At 42.2% G+C, this 12,718-nt stretch overlaps 1 protein-coding gene across 1 annotated transcript; it reads right to left on the bottom strand.

Moving 5' to 3' along the window:
* Window positions 1-10,477: 10,477 nt before the first annotated feature.
* rprm3 (reprimo, TP53 dependent G2 arrest mediator homolog 3) lies at window positions 10,478-12,054 on the bottom strand. Its single transcript, XM_035383067.1, has one exon. The coding sequence runs from the start codon at window positions 11,355-11,357 to the stop codon at window positions 11,019-11,021; it is 339 nt and encodes a 112-aa protein (XP_035238958.1). The 5' UTR covers window positions 11,358-12,054; the 3' UTR covers window positions 10,478-11,018.
* Between the last annotated feature and the right edge of the window lie 664 nt (window positions 12,055-12,718).

Raw genomic sequence — 12,718 nt, 5'->3', positions numbered from 1 at the left:
GTGAATCTTGTTTCCAAATTTGCTCTGGATGAGGGCATCTGATAAATGGATGGAATGCAAGGTTGCCCGCTCCCGTTACGCCCCCTAATTGGGAGCGGCACCCACAACCTCCCGGTTACAAGAGGGCTAGTTGCATAACCGCAGTACTGTCGCCTGGCATGGCTTTTGGCAGCCAATCCGGTGCAGACCTGCGTCTCCTAGCGATGGGAGCGGAGTGGGCGGGGAAAGTGACGGAGCCCGCCGCAGCTAAGCACTGCTGTCGATATGAGTCGGGCGTCACGCGGTGCGGGAGAGCTGGGCGAAGCTACGAGCGGGGCCTTCCAGGCACATGTCTGCTGCTCGGCCTAACCTCCTCTGGCAGGTGGGCACACCAGCTCTGAGCGAAAGCTATCTGACAAGAGCTCTGTGTGTGCGCGCGCACTGCTGTGAATGTGCCCTGCGCTTCTGGGTGACTGCCCTTCACAGCAACGCTTACCTTTAGTTTCAAGAGCATTAAATTCAGCAATTTTTATTTTTAGATGTAGTTTATACTCAACAGCAGGCCAAAAGAATTGGAAAGATTGGTCGGCAGCCATAAAAAAAATAAAAAATAAAAAAAAACTGTTGACCTTGATTAGTAGAATCAACTGTGGTATACAGTGAGCTCCATAACATTTGGGACTAAAACATATTTTGTCTTGATTTAGCTGTGTCCTCCACAATTTTATATTTCTAATCAAACAATGTGTGGCTAAAGTATAGATTCCCTTATTTTATTTAATGGTATCTTTATATATTTTTGTGTCACCATGTAGAAATTGCAGCAATTTTTATGCATAGCCCTCCATTTCTGTGCACCGTAATGTTTGGGACAAATCGCTTCACAGGTATTTTCAATTGCTTCCTTAGTAGCTAGTCTTAATTCTAGGTGTTTGATTGCTGTTGGAGTCTTATTGGCGTTTGTCAACTTGAGGACCAGAGTTGTGCCAATGATAGTCAAGGAAGCCGTTACATGGCTACATGCCAGCCAGATCCCTCCGTTCTGCTACCTCAGGACGCCTAGCACCTCCCCCTCTTCGCACCTGCACTTCCAGAACACGTCTCCTGTCTGTTCTGGCCCCACGATGGTGGAATGACCTCCCTGTGGAGGTCAGAACAGCTGAGACTGTGACCCATTTCAAACGACGACTGAAGACCCACCTCTTCAGGCTGCACCTCTCCCCATCCCTCCCTTCCCCCCTGTAAATGACTAAACTTAGGGTTGTAACTAGGCAGCTGTTTCATAGGTGACTTAGTTGATGCCCCTGTCTTAACGACTAATTGTATTTTTATTTATTTTTATTTTTCCATAGATTGCGTTGTTGCCGTTCTCGTTGTTAGTGTTAATCAGTTTAACCATCAGGGTCCAAGTTTAACTATGCGGTTGTTCCCTGTACTTGGACCGGTACTTCTCTCTAGGGTTTTCGTCATACTTGTTCCTGGTTATGGTTATACACTTTGTTGTACGTCGCTCTGGATAAGAGCGTCTGCCAAATGCCTGTAATGTAATGTAATATATAAGGTTGTGGGGAAAAAAAAAAAGACCTCCCTGTAAGGCCTGCAGGTTTTGATGCGGATTAGCGGAGCAGATCCCTCTAAATAAGACTTATAATCCCTGCTGGGGAACAGGAATGCTCGATCGCCTTCAGGGGATAGCTTCCTTTTTCATGGAAGTGACAAATTCAGTATTCCTGGCTACGGAAATTCCGTAATGATTTTGACTGATATTTTATTTCAAACCACAAATCAGATTAGTGCATCAAAAGGACATTATTTCAGAATTGTTTTGCTACTGTTCTTATAGTAGATGGGGTGAACAGAAAAACAAACAATTTTGTTAATGTAGTTACACAGAATAAGCAGGTAGCAATGAATTGGCAATTAATTATTAATTTAGTGAAAACTGGATAAGAACCCACTAGGATTTTTTCTTTCCACGATTAGACAAAACAAGGAGAAAATTGAAGAAACCACCAGGAGATTGTTACAAACAAAAAAAACTTGAGGTTCCACTTTGCACCATGAGGTCAATTACAAAGACACAAAGATTTAGAAGCACATGACCAGGGTAACCTCCTGGACAGATACCAAAATCCATGCCTCTAGGCATATTGGAAGGGTTTGCAGAAAGTAGGGTCAAAGTACTTTTCAAAACAGGGGCATGAATATTTAGACATATGTCAGGGGGAAGTAAATTTATAATTTGAAAAAAGTGGTAGATTGCATTGAAGCATTAAAGTGGAATGTTTTCGGTTTCTGAATGTATCAGTACTGATGTATTTCATGCAGTCTTAATCTTGCATGTGGGTGTGAATAATGCAAGGGTCCCACCTGTTCTTGGAGGCTTTTAAAGTGCATGATATTTGAGTGAGGAAAATGCAAGGTTATGAACGTGCCTGGATACTGCAGACAGTGCTTGGAGGTACTTGACTTTCTGGTGATTTAAACACGTCAGTCGTTTTGTTTATTGTCTTTCATGCTTCACAGAGCAGTCATTGCCTAATGGGGCAAATGGGGAGGGGAGGGAGGAAATGTGGGTATTGAGCATCATGTCAAAGCATTTGCTTATCTACTCCATGTCAACTGACGTTTCAGTCAGATAAAAATCTTAACTTCATTTTCATTTTTGATCATTTAAATCTTACCCTGGCCTTGCAGTCCTTGAGTTTTGCATTTGATAATACTGTAACTACCCTGTGTTTTACAACCCAATTACCATGTACTTTTTTTCCACGTTTTCAATCTTAAAATTAACCCTTTAAAGGGCTATTTCACATTGATACAGTGCAAGTAATTTTGTGGCGGTTACCCCATTGTATTTGCATTGCATGAATACTAGCAACATCAGCTGCCCCTGCTGACTGATAACAGCATTGCCATTCCTCTAAATATTCATTTTTTAGATTTAACATTGAAGTTACATATTTAGCCTGTATATTTTGCGATTTTGTCCATGAACGCTAACAATGTGAACTAAAAGGTTTATTTAGAATCTTCGTTCTAAATAATCTGAAACAAAAAATTAATATTTACCATAAATCTTTGGTGGAATGACACACTTAAGCTAATTAAAAAGAAAAAAATACATGGGAAAAATACAATGTTTTTTACTGTAAATATGGCACCTGATATAACTATGACCCGTAAAGCATTCCAAAAAAAAAAAAACTTTCAAAGGGTTAAGTTATATTTAAAGAACATTTATGGACTGCTTTCAATTAACAGACCATTTTTTAAAAAATGTTTTAGTATTAAAAATATTCATCTGTAATGTTTTCAATCGAATGTGACCATTTCTGTAAAGAGCATTTCTTAAAACATTGTTGTGGCATGATATCCTGCAATCAGGTTTCTACATGTATGGGTAAACTTAATTTGATTATTGTCATCTCTATAGATTCCACCGATTTGCAGATCGGTGCTATGATAGCAAAGTGGCAAATTCCTATCATGGGCGGGGGTATTGCACTCCTCTCGAAGGGGGGAGGGGGTGCAATATTGTCATTTTTAGCGTGTTTTCTGCCTGGAAATAACGGGCTGTCCACTGGGGCGGTCTGTCTGACGGCTGTGCTCAGCGGTCCGGGAATGTGATATGGATCAGGTCGCCGTGTGCTCCAGAGACATGGTTCACAGCGGCACGGAGCCTCGTCTGTCCCCGAGAGATTAACGCACCCACTGGGGGTGGGGGGGTGGGGGGGGAGTAATGATTAGGTGTGAGGAAAGCTGGAAAGAGGGAGGAACTCTCCTCCATGCCTTGGTGTGCAATTGATTTGCTTTCTGTGGCCGGAGCTCTTGCCGCTGGTAGGCATGTGCGTCATCTGTGGGCCTTGAGAGAGTGACGCCAAACCTCCATCATGGTGATGTTTTGTGTCAGTGTCCTGTGTGATTCCCTGTGGCCTTAATTTGCTTCACCAAAATATCTCTGAAGCTGAGCAAGGGGCCTAGGTACCATGTACTGTACTCTGGGATGGACCTATTGGTGGCAAATTGGGCTGCTGCTCAAGGCTTCTGATTGATTCACTTCCCCCCTCCAATCAGGGACTGATGTAGACCTGGGGCACCAGTTGAGTGGGATCACTGGCCAATCAGTGACATTAATCAATCAGTTTACTATTCAGGACAAAATAAATCCAGAAGTACTACTGACTTCACGGGAGAGATTTCAGTATTAAGGACTAGGAGTCCACAGGCCTTGGTACTTGAATGACAGATGGAGACTGGAATGAAGCTGAATTGACTCAGGACTGTAAACTGTTGTAATGGGGGTGGCTTTGTCCCTTTGACTCAGTGTAAGTTTATCATTTATTCTGGCTGCTCTGGCGGGATTCATTTGTAGCCACTGGGTAGGACGCTACCCATCACAGTAAAAACCCCACACACTAAAACACTGCTGTGTTTAGAGTTCTATTCTCTGTTTTGGTATCTGAAATTATCTGAGTTGGATAGAGTACAGCTAGGTGGTTCTGTTCCCCAAGTACCATGCAGATCAGAACAAAGGGCTGAGAATTATATAGGCTACTTTCTGCATCTTTTTATCGTCAAGTTCTGTTTGCCCTCCCAAAGTGTTCATTTGGCTGCAGCAGAACAACGAATCTTCGCCAGGGAAAATCTTTTGGGAAACGCGTCCGCTTGCCGCTTTGCATTCCGTATAAGGCCTTGCGCAGCGCCCCGGTTTCCCCAGGAGGGGGCCTGTCCCTCGCGGTGATGGAGCGGTGCCACAGCTGTCGCCTGCTGCAGTGGGCGGAGTTCCAGGTGAAGCCTCTGCGGGCGCAGCTGGCTCCGGTGCGCCGAGAGAGCTCTTCCGTCGGCCCGCGCAACGCAGCAGACCGGCAGCAATCGCCCCAGAACGCAGAGGGAGCCGTCTGAAAAGCCAGCATTAAAATTTCAGTCCTGTCTGGGGGAAAAGGACCCCCTGCTTTATGGGGCCTCAGGCTAGTCTGGTGCACTGGCGTCTGGAAAAACACTTTTAGAATTATTACTGGGGGGTGGGGGTGGGGGTGGGGGAAGAAAGCACTTTTTGGAGTAGACATTTTTGGATCAGGAAGGCGAAGAGGAACTGTTTGTTTTGTCGTGATGTGGATTTGAAATTATACAGCATTTTCATTGTTTTTCTGAAGTCACTGAACACTTTTCTTGACTAGTTTTTGAGGGGTCAGGTGATGGGGCAGTAGTGTTGATCTCGTCCTGAGAAACAACTATTAATCAAACATAGGAGCTATCTAAATGTCCCAATAATTTCTCAGTTGGAGAAAGAACAAGTTACGGCTTGGTGGGGCAGCATGCCCCATACCTATACAGCACCATGGGTTTGGCACTTTTCAGGGCATACCTGCCATCCCAATATTTGTCTGCTATCATCCCCACCTTCTGTATCTCAAAATGGTGAGCAGCCATCTCTGCTTTAGGCTGGCTGACAGGGAGCTTAAGTCCTGCACCTCGCTGATTAAAATGAAGGGTTTCATTCCTATAGGGGACTTTATAATCTCTCCCGAGTGAGGAAGAGATAGGGTGATGTGAGTGCCATCAAGAGCTGTGTCCCTCTATGACCTGTAGGCAGCTTGAGTCTTAAGTCGAAACACACAAACGTGTCTGTATGCGTTCATGTACAACACAGTATGAAATGTATTTTTCAACACACAAGCACAATAATATTGTCATATTGGCTGTTAAGAGCTTAAAACAAATGTATCGATGTCGGCCCAATGCCACGAATATGGCCAAAACGATGAAGCAGCATAGACGCGCTTGCAGGGCGTTGCTTTATATTAACTGAAAATGTCAAAAGTAAACTAATCATAGTCATCTGTCTTATATATTTTTAATTGATCATTTTTACCCCCCAAAGCCATACATAGACTGTGTACACCCAATATAACATTATAATATTGGGGGGGGGCCATTTGATGTTTCAGGTGTCCACCCAGGACCTCCGTCCGTGGAATAACAAATTCCAGCGTACACAGGGGGTCCCAGGACCACGTTTACAGAACCCTGCTTTAAAAGAATGAAGTAAGAGGAGGGCGGCAGCTGTAAATGTCAGCCTGACGTTCTGCTGCATGGCGATCGGGCCCACACACAAAGGCTTTATACAAACCTCTCGCCGCTATAGTGTCACCCTTAACACAGCGAGCGGCAGGGCTTGAATGGCGCTGGCATTTCCACCTCGCCGCCCGCGCTCCCGCTGCAGCGCCTCCTCGCGCGGCCTCGTCCCTCACCACGCTGCCGATTGCGGCTTTCCGACAGCCGGCGCTGGCGGGGGCGACCTTTCCCCGCCCCTTTTCAGCTCTTTCTCCTCTTTTTTTTTTTTTCAGAGAAATACGCAATTCACAACAACAGGGGAGCTCAGAGGCAGCTTATCCAAACCCACAAAGGCTTCTGAGGTTTTGTGCCTCAAAAGGACACGATGCTGGGCGTATTGTGTGTAACCTCTCGCGTGAAAGGGCACCTTTGGCATAAGAATCTAAAATTGTAGCCCTTAGAGAGAGCAGGCTATCTACCGGTTCTGAACAGCAGGCGTCTTGTTTTATAGCAGGGAAATGTTCCACTTTCTTACAGAAGGCAAATATAAACGGACATGCAATTTCTAATTGACATGTTTTTTTATTGCCCATAAATATAGTATTCCTAACTGTTCTGTGAGCCTGAAGTGAACTAGAGATCTAGGCTTCTCTTTAAATTCTGAGTGGCTTGTGCAGTGTTCTCGCTGGTTAGAGAGAGAAGCTTACATGTAAATGCAGACAGGTTTCCGTTCTGGTATCCACACGCTAATATTAAAGTTATCTTTCCTTCATGTGACTGAGAGTAATTATATTTGTGGTTTGAAATGTAGAATAACAGTAAGCAGACATTTAGCTCACAGTAAGTGTGGCATAGGCAAACATGACTTATACTAGGTGTTATACAGCACAGACAGCAATATAAATGACACATTACACATTAACACATGAACATAAAGTGCTGTACCCCAGATAGCGAGTGACCCTCGCTGCAACGCTTGACACTTAAGCTCGCCCTTGCATTGGGTTAAGAATTTCAGGTGACACATTTTAGAATGCAACAATGCATGAAATCGATTTTACATACACAGGGTATGTTTTGGGCTTTATTCACGTGATACATTCGCACGTGAAATATCCATATTGCACCATAAAAAAATTTCTTATACCGTGCTGTTTGCGTTAGGCTAGCACATGGATTGAAATACATTAGCGGGGATTCTGGGCATTGTCTAGAGAATTAAGAAATGTGATCTAGTTTGTGAAATAAGAGGATTAGTTCTTGCAATTTAATAGTAACTTAATTTAGGATCCATTGAGTGTGGGGTATCCCTCTGAACCATCCTTTTATTTTTAAAACGAAAGTTCACTTTAACTGTGACCCTGCCACTAGGGCTGATACACAAATAATGCTCTGTCTTTCACTTCTCTTCCCCTGCCCTTTAGAGTAAGCAAATCCTCATAATCTGATGCTTTCTGTCTACGTACAGCCCCTGTAATCCTACCTTCAATGGTATGTATGATACAGTCCTGATGCCTGTAAGTGCAGTGACACAAGAGGCTAGCTGTGGGCTAGCTTGGTGGGATTGAGGGCATCCATATAGTATGCCATTCTAATCTTTAATTTGGATTATTGCCTGACCGCCCCTCCCCCCCCCCCCCCCATTAAATTCATGTCACCATCTGCTTTGGTCACTTGCTGTGAAGAATGCAGTAGGCACGTTTTCAGCAAGTCACATGCGTGAGAGACGCTCTGCTGACCTTTGACCTTCTCATGCTTGCTGTGGGGTTGTATGTCAGCCAGATTTAAAAAATAAAAAAAAAACACCTGGAAAATCAATAGGAAAATGCTGACTAACCTTTAACTAAACTGGTGCCTAAATAGGTTTTAAGCTATTTATTTATTGAGGCTGTGGTAGCCAACCCCTTTTTTGGAGAGCCACACGTCCTGTTGTTTTTATGTTCAGAATAAAACTGGTGACTTTTTTAGACTTAATAAACCAGATGAGGTGAAATAAATCTTCTGACTCAAGAAATCAGGTGAGGTAACTGTCAGTAGCTTTAATTGATCAACTAAGTGCTGACTAACAGCAAATTAAAATTGTAATTTTTTTTTATTTTTACATTTAACAAAATGTCAGTGGTTGTTCAGTGAACTGGGGTTATGGGCTCTGGTACATGGGCCACCTTTAAATTTTAATGGTTCGTCCTCTAGAAAACATGCAGAAGTCTTTCAAAGCACTAAAATTGTGCCACTGTCCAAATATGTCCTTTGATAAGCATAGGGGAGAGTCGCCATACATGTAACAGTTTTTGGATTTTTCATTTAATCAGAAAATATATAGCCTAGCACTATGAAATTTTGCTTCAAACCGCTTTGAGTATAGTCATTTGTCATTTAGCCGTTTTAATTACATAAATGTTACATTTGTAAAGATGGGGACATGTTTTTGGTAACCAAGCACCAATTCCCGTTAGAATACACTACGAAATCCATACTAACCTTTCAAAGACAGATAACCTTTTAAAATGATGTATGGTTTCATTCATTGTGAATGGAAGTAAACCCTAATGCCCGAAATCACTTCCGGAACAGATTTTTACTTCGCACGTTAAAAAAGGCTTTTGGGACGTATTTCCCGCAAATGTTTTATTACATTGTTCCATTTCTTTGGTAGGTGGAAGAGGACTGAATTGCACGTATGCAAACCTGAAATGGCTACGATAGTCGCATTGTATATTCAGTTATTGACCGTGTTACATTTATCAAGCGGTAACATTATGGCGACTGTCGCTGACATTGGAATGGCAAGCATTGGTCACAAAATAAAGATGGTCAGGAAAAAGCCGATTTTTTGGACAGCAGGGAAATGTTATTTTACGAAGTGTCTGAAGTGATCATCTAAAATATGTATTACACCGGAAGATTTGAGAGTAAAAGCCTTTGCACGACAGGGTTTGGCACGTTTTCCTCACGTGCGTCAGGAGAAAATATACGAAGAGCAAGACTGAAACCATAAACCTTAATAAAAACATAAGAGCCTGGATTACAGGTAACCTTTGACCTGTCCACTACGAAATTGTAGACTGCACAAATGCTTCGAAGTCGGATTAAAACAGCACTTTTGAAACCACGTTTGTGATGTATGTTTCGGCTGGGATGCCTTTTTGGATTAAAATATTGTTTGCTATTTTTTGCTCACATTTTAGACTGTTGGATGTTTATTGCAAAGGTTACATTGTATAAATATTTGCTAAAAGTTCTTATTTGATAAACGTTACCAATTTATGTTGCAGTCTCCGTTTTACTTCATGCTTTTTTTTCTTTCTGTTCCATTCTTGGATCGGAAAATAGTCTTGTTTAAGTAGCATGTTGTTTATATTATTGCAATTGTAATAATGCATTATCGTCATTAGTGTTCGGGCCTTAATTCATTTATTATCGCTGGCGACCTCAGCGGCGCTTGTATTTATTGTACCTTGAAATCATTGCACTTGTGGTAGAACAGAATTTCAGGCCACAGCCTCGTTATTTCCATTATGAAGAGCGCACTGTGCACGGGCTGATTGGCGTGGCCTGTATGAAACGCAATTAACAGAACTAAGTGGCCGCGCCGACGTAAGGACTGACTGATGCTGATTGTGCGCATGGATGTTGGTGCGTGGAGCAATGGGTCAGTTTTGTTTGCATTTCATATTTACTCAAGAGCAAGTGCTGTGATACATATCACGTTGGTAGGTGCGAGGCCCGTAAGTCTGCACCCCACGAGAAGATTTCACCACCACCACTGAATGAAGTTAAACTAGGTCTAAACTGTAGGCTATTTTTGTGACCCCTCCAGACTTTTGGCATCTACAATTATTACCACCTTTCTCCGCACTAAAACGGCGCTGCCTGTCGATCTTTACACGCGATGAGTAAATCCTGCAGGTTGTAACTTTAGTAGCCGCAACCTGGCGCGTCTTATATAGGCTATGCTACTGGGGTGAAACACAGAAATCTTTGAATGGGCTTGAGTCTTGCAATGATCTTCGTCTTAGAATGCGCGAGCACGCTCAGGCCGACGTGCTCGTCCAATTTCCCATTCTGTTACGTTTTTTCACGCGCTTTTCGTTGGGAGATAATCCACATTTTATCACAGTACACTAATTCACATTTCGCTGTTGGCACAACCATAAATCAATACAGCTGCTTTTCTTTTTAATATACTCGTATTTAAGATGATCAGACTGGTTAAAATGTAGTCTAAATGCTTGTAATAGTATGATCCCTTAATTTAATATTATTCAGGGCAAAATTACAAATGTCTTTCCGGTGAAGTGTTGGCCGTGCAATTCGTTTAAAATAAATTCTTGAAAACATGGCATGCATTGATCTTACACCCTGAAAAAAAACACAGCCCTGAAATCTGTCAGCTGATTTAAGAAGGTGGTGTACCTTACGGTTTGCATGTGTACTCCAACAAAACTGGTTGCCAAAATCTTGAAAATTCGCCAATAGGCTAGTTAAGGTCTGATTTTGCCAATGTAGTAAAAAGAAACCCACTTTCGGCTACATTTTATTCATGTTTCAAAACACAGTGTGATACGTTTTTTTCTTCTAATTCATAATAGTTTGCACGTTCAGAAACACTATACGCGTAGGCTGGATCAGACAGTGAGTTTCAAAGTGAGTAAATGCATAGTAACCTTTGCGTAGGTTCACAATCATTGTTACCAACACGTTCATATATTTTTGTTCTACCAAAGAATAGTCGACCAGTTGGGCAGCCCAGTGTGCTCTGCCGTTTTACGAGGTTGTTATACAATAACATGCTTGCAATTATTAGTGGATTATTTTGTTTGCGCATTAACATTGTTTTATATGGATGCAGTCTGAACCACTTTTCAATCGTAACAATAGAATAAACAGTTAACAAGTCATTTACCCATAGGGTATAATAAATCCACTTTATGGTAAATGTCACAGCATGTCCTCCGACTCTTCTGTGCTCTGTCCCCGACTTAGGACGCGACCATTATAACTTCCATTTCCTTTGACGGTCTGCGGTCTTCCACGAGCAGGTTGATCATGCTTTCCGACTTTATGAGAAGATTGCAGCCCAGGAAGAAGATGCCAAAAATCACGGTCAACGACAATACGCACAGCACAGCAATCTGCACTAGGCGCATGATGAAGAGATCTTGCTCGGTCGGTAGGGACAGACCAAACCGACCATCCGTGATGACCGAGGCGGCGGCAGCAGATAAGTTGCAGCACTGGGGCACGTTGTCAATTCCCGCACTGTCCGTGTACTCTTCCACGGTCAGCGTCGGGTTCAGGAGTCCCGTAGTGCCATTCATGCTGGTTTGTCTGATAATCCTTTGCGAATTATGTTTTCTTAATCCGATTCAAAAAAGTTTAAATCTCCTACCCTCCCCTGGTTAATTTCGCATCAGAACTGTGTCTCTTGTGCACAACCAAAGAAGGTTTGGTAGCAAATGACTTTGAACTGAAGACACAATCTGATCAGCGCCACAGCATCCCACTTTTGGATTTTTCGATGTGCGTTCAAATTGGGTATGATGTCAGTCGAAGCGCAGCTAACAAGAATTAGTTGAAACTGTCTTTTAAAAATTTGTGGGTTCAGGCGTAAACAAGCACCAATTAGTTTCCTCCAGAAATCGGAGAATCAAAAATTAATAACCGGAATTACTTTACTGACCGCAATTTCGCCATTTAAGAAGTGATATTCCATAAGCTTCCATGGCTTCGTATAGGACGTAGGTTATTGTACCGAAGTGTTCTCTATTCGAGTTAATTATAGCATTCAGTCAAATTCATATTCGTGCAGAAGCTTCCAGTCTGACAACCTCACAATGGCAGCCACGAGAGAGTTGTCGGTGTCATGCGCTCGCTGTCTTTGTAGCCCGGCTCTGATTGTTGCGAGGCGATGGACTTTATATAATGGGGTGGGCGGGGCGCATAGCCATTCACACGATTCCATCCTAGCTGCTTTTATGTCGCGATAGATACTTCTTCCTCAAGTTATCACATCTCATTTTAGCAGTATCTATGCTATTACAGAATGTAGACTATTTAAAAATATTTTAAGCCACTAAATAGCCTCCTGGAGTGCATTCGGATGTAATTTCTGGTGTAAGACTTTATATTTATTTAAAATAAACCATAAATCATGATTTTGTCCAACTGGTGATGGGGGTAAACTTAGCATTACCTTGTGTTAATTGCATAGGTCCATATCACGACAACGTAAGTACACCTTAAATCCTTCACGCAGATGCCAAATCTGGCCAATCCTCGCCCATTTAGGGGTGTTCTGTTTAAGGCTTTATAACCACAGATGTGCGCATCACAGATAAATTGGTTTAAATGAACCAAGATACTTGTAACATTATAATACTAATTTAGATTAGTTTATTTCTTCCTAAATGATGAATATTAAGTTCCACAAATGCAATCACCTCGATAAAAATGAAAAAATGAAGTTGTAAAAAATGATTGCATTGTATACATTGTATATTTCCCATTCAACACATGCTCATAATGTTATCATTTTGCACGTATTCTGGATTTGGCTTGATCACGTTTTGGCAACCAGCCATATTACATATGGCAAATTTTAACCTGTGCCCTCAACCATTTATCCATACCTGACATATTACCTTCAAATATATATTTTTTAAAATCATAATGTGACATA

The sequence above is a fragment of the Anguilla anguilla genome, chromosome 11 (genome assembly GCF_013347855.1).
Source record: "Anguilla anguilla isolate fAngAng1 chromosome 11, fAngAng1.pri, whole genome shotgun sequence".
Lineage (NCBI taxonomy): Eukaryota > Metazoa > Chordata > Actinopteri > Anguilliformes > Anguillidae > Anguilla > Anguilla anguilla.
Note: the sequence above shows the minus strand (reverse complement) of the source record. Positions and strands in the feature narration are given on the sequence as shown.

Excerpts from the sequence above, each read along its gene's own strand:
- rprm3 (XM_035383067.1), bottom strand. The coding sequence starts at position 11,357 with ATGAATGGCACTACGGGACTCCTGAACCCGACGCTGACCGTGGAAGAG.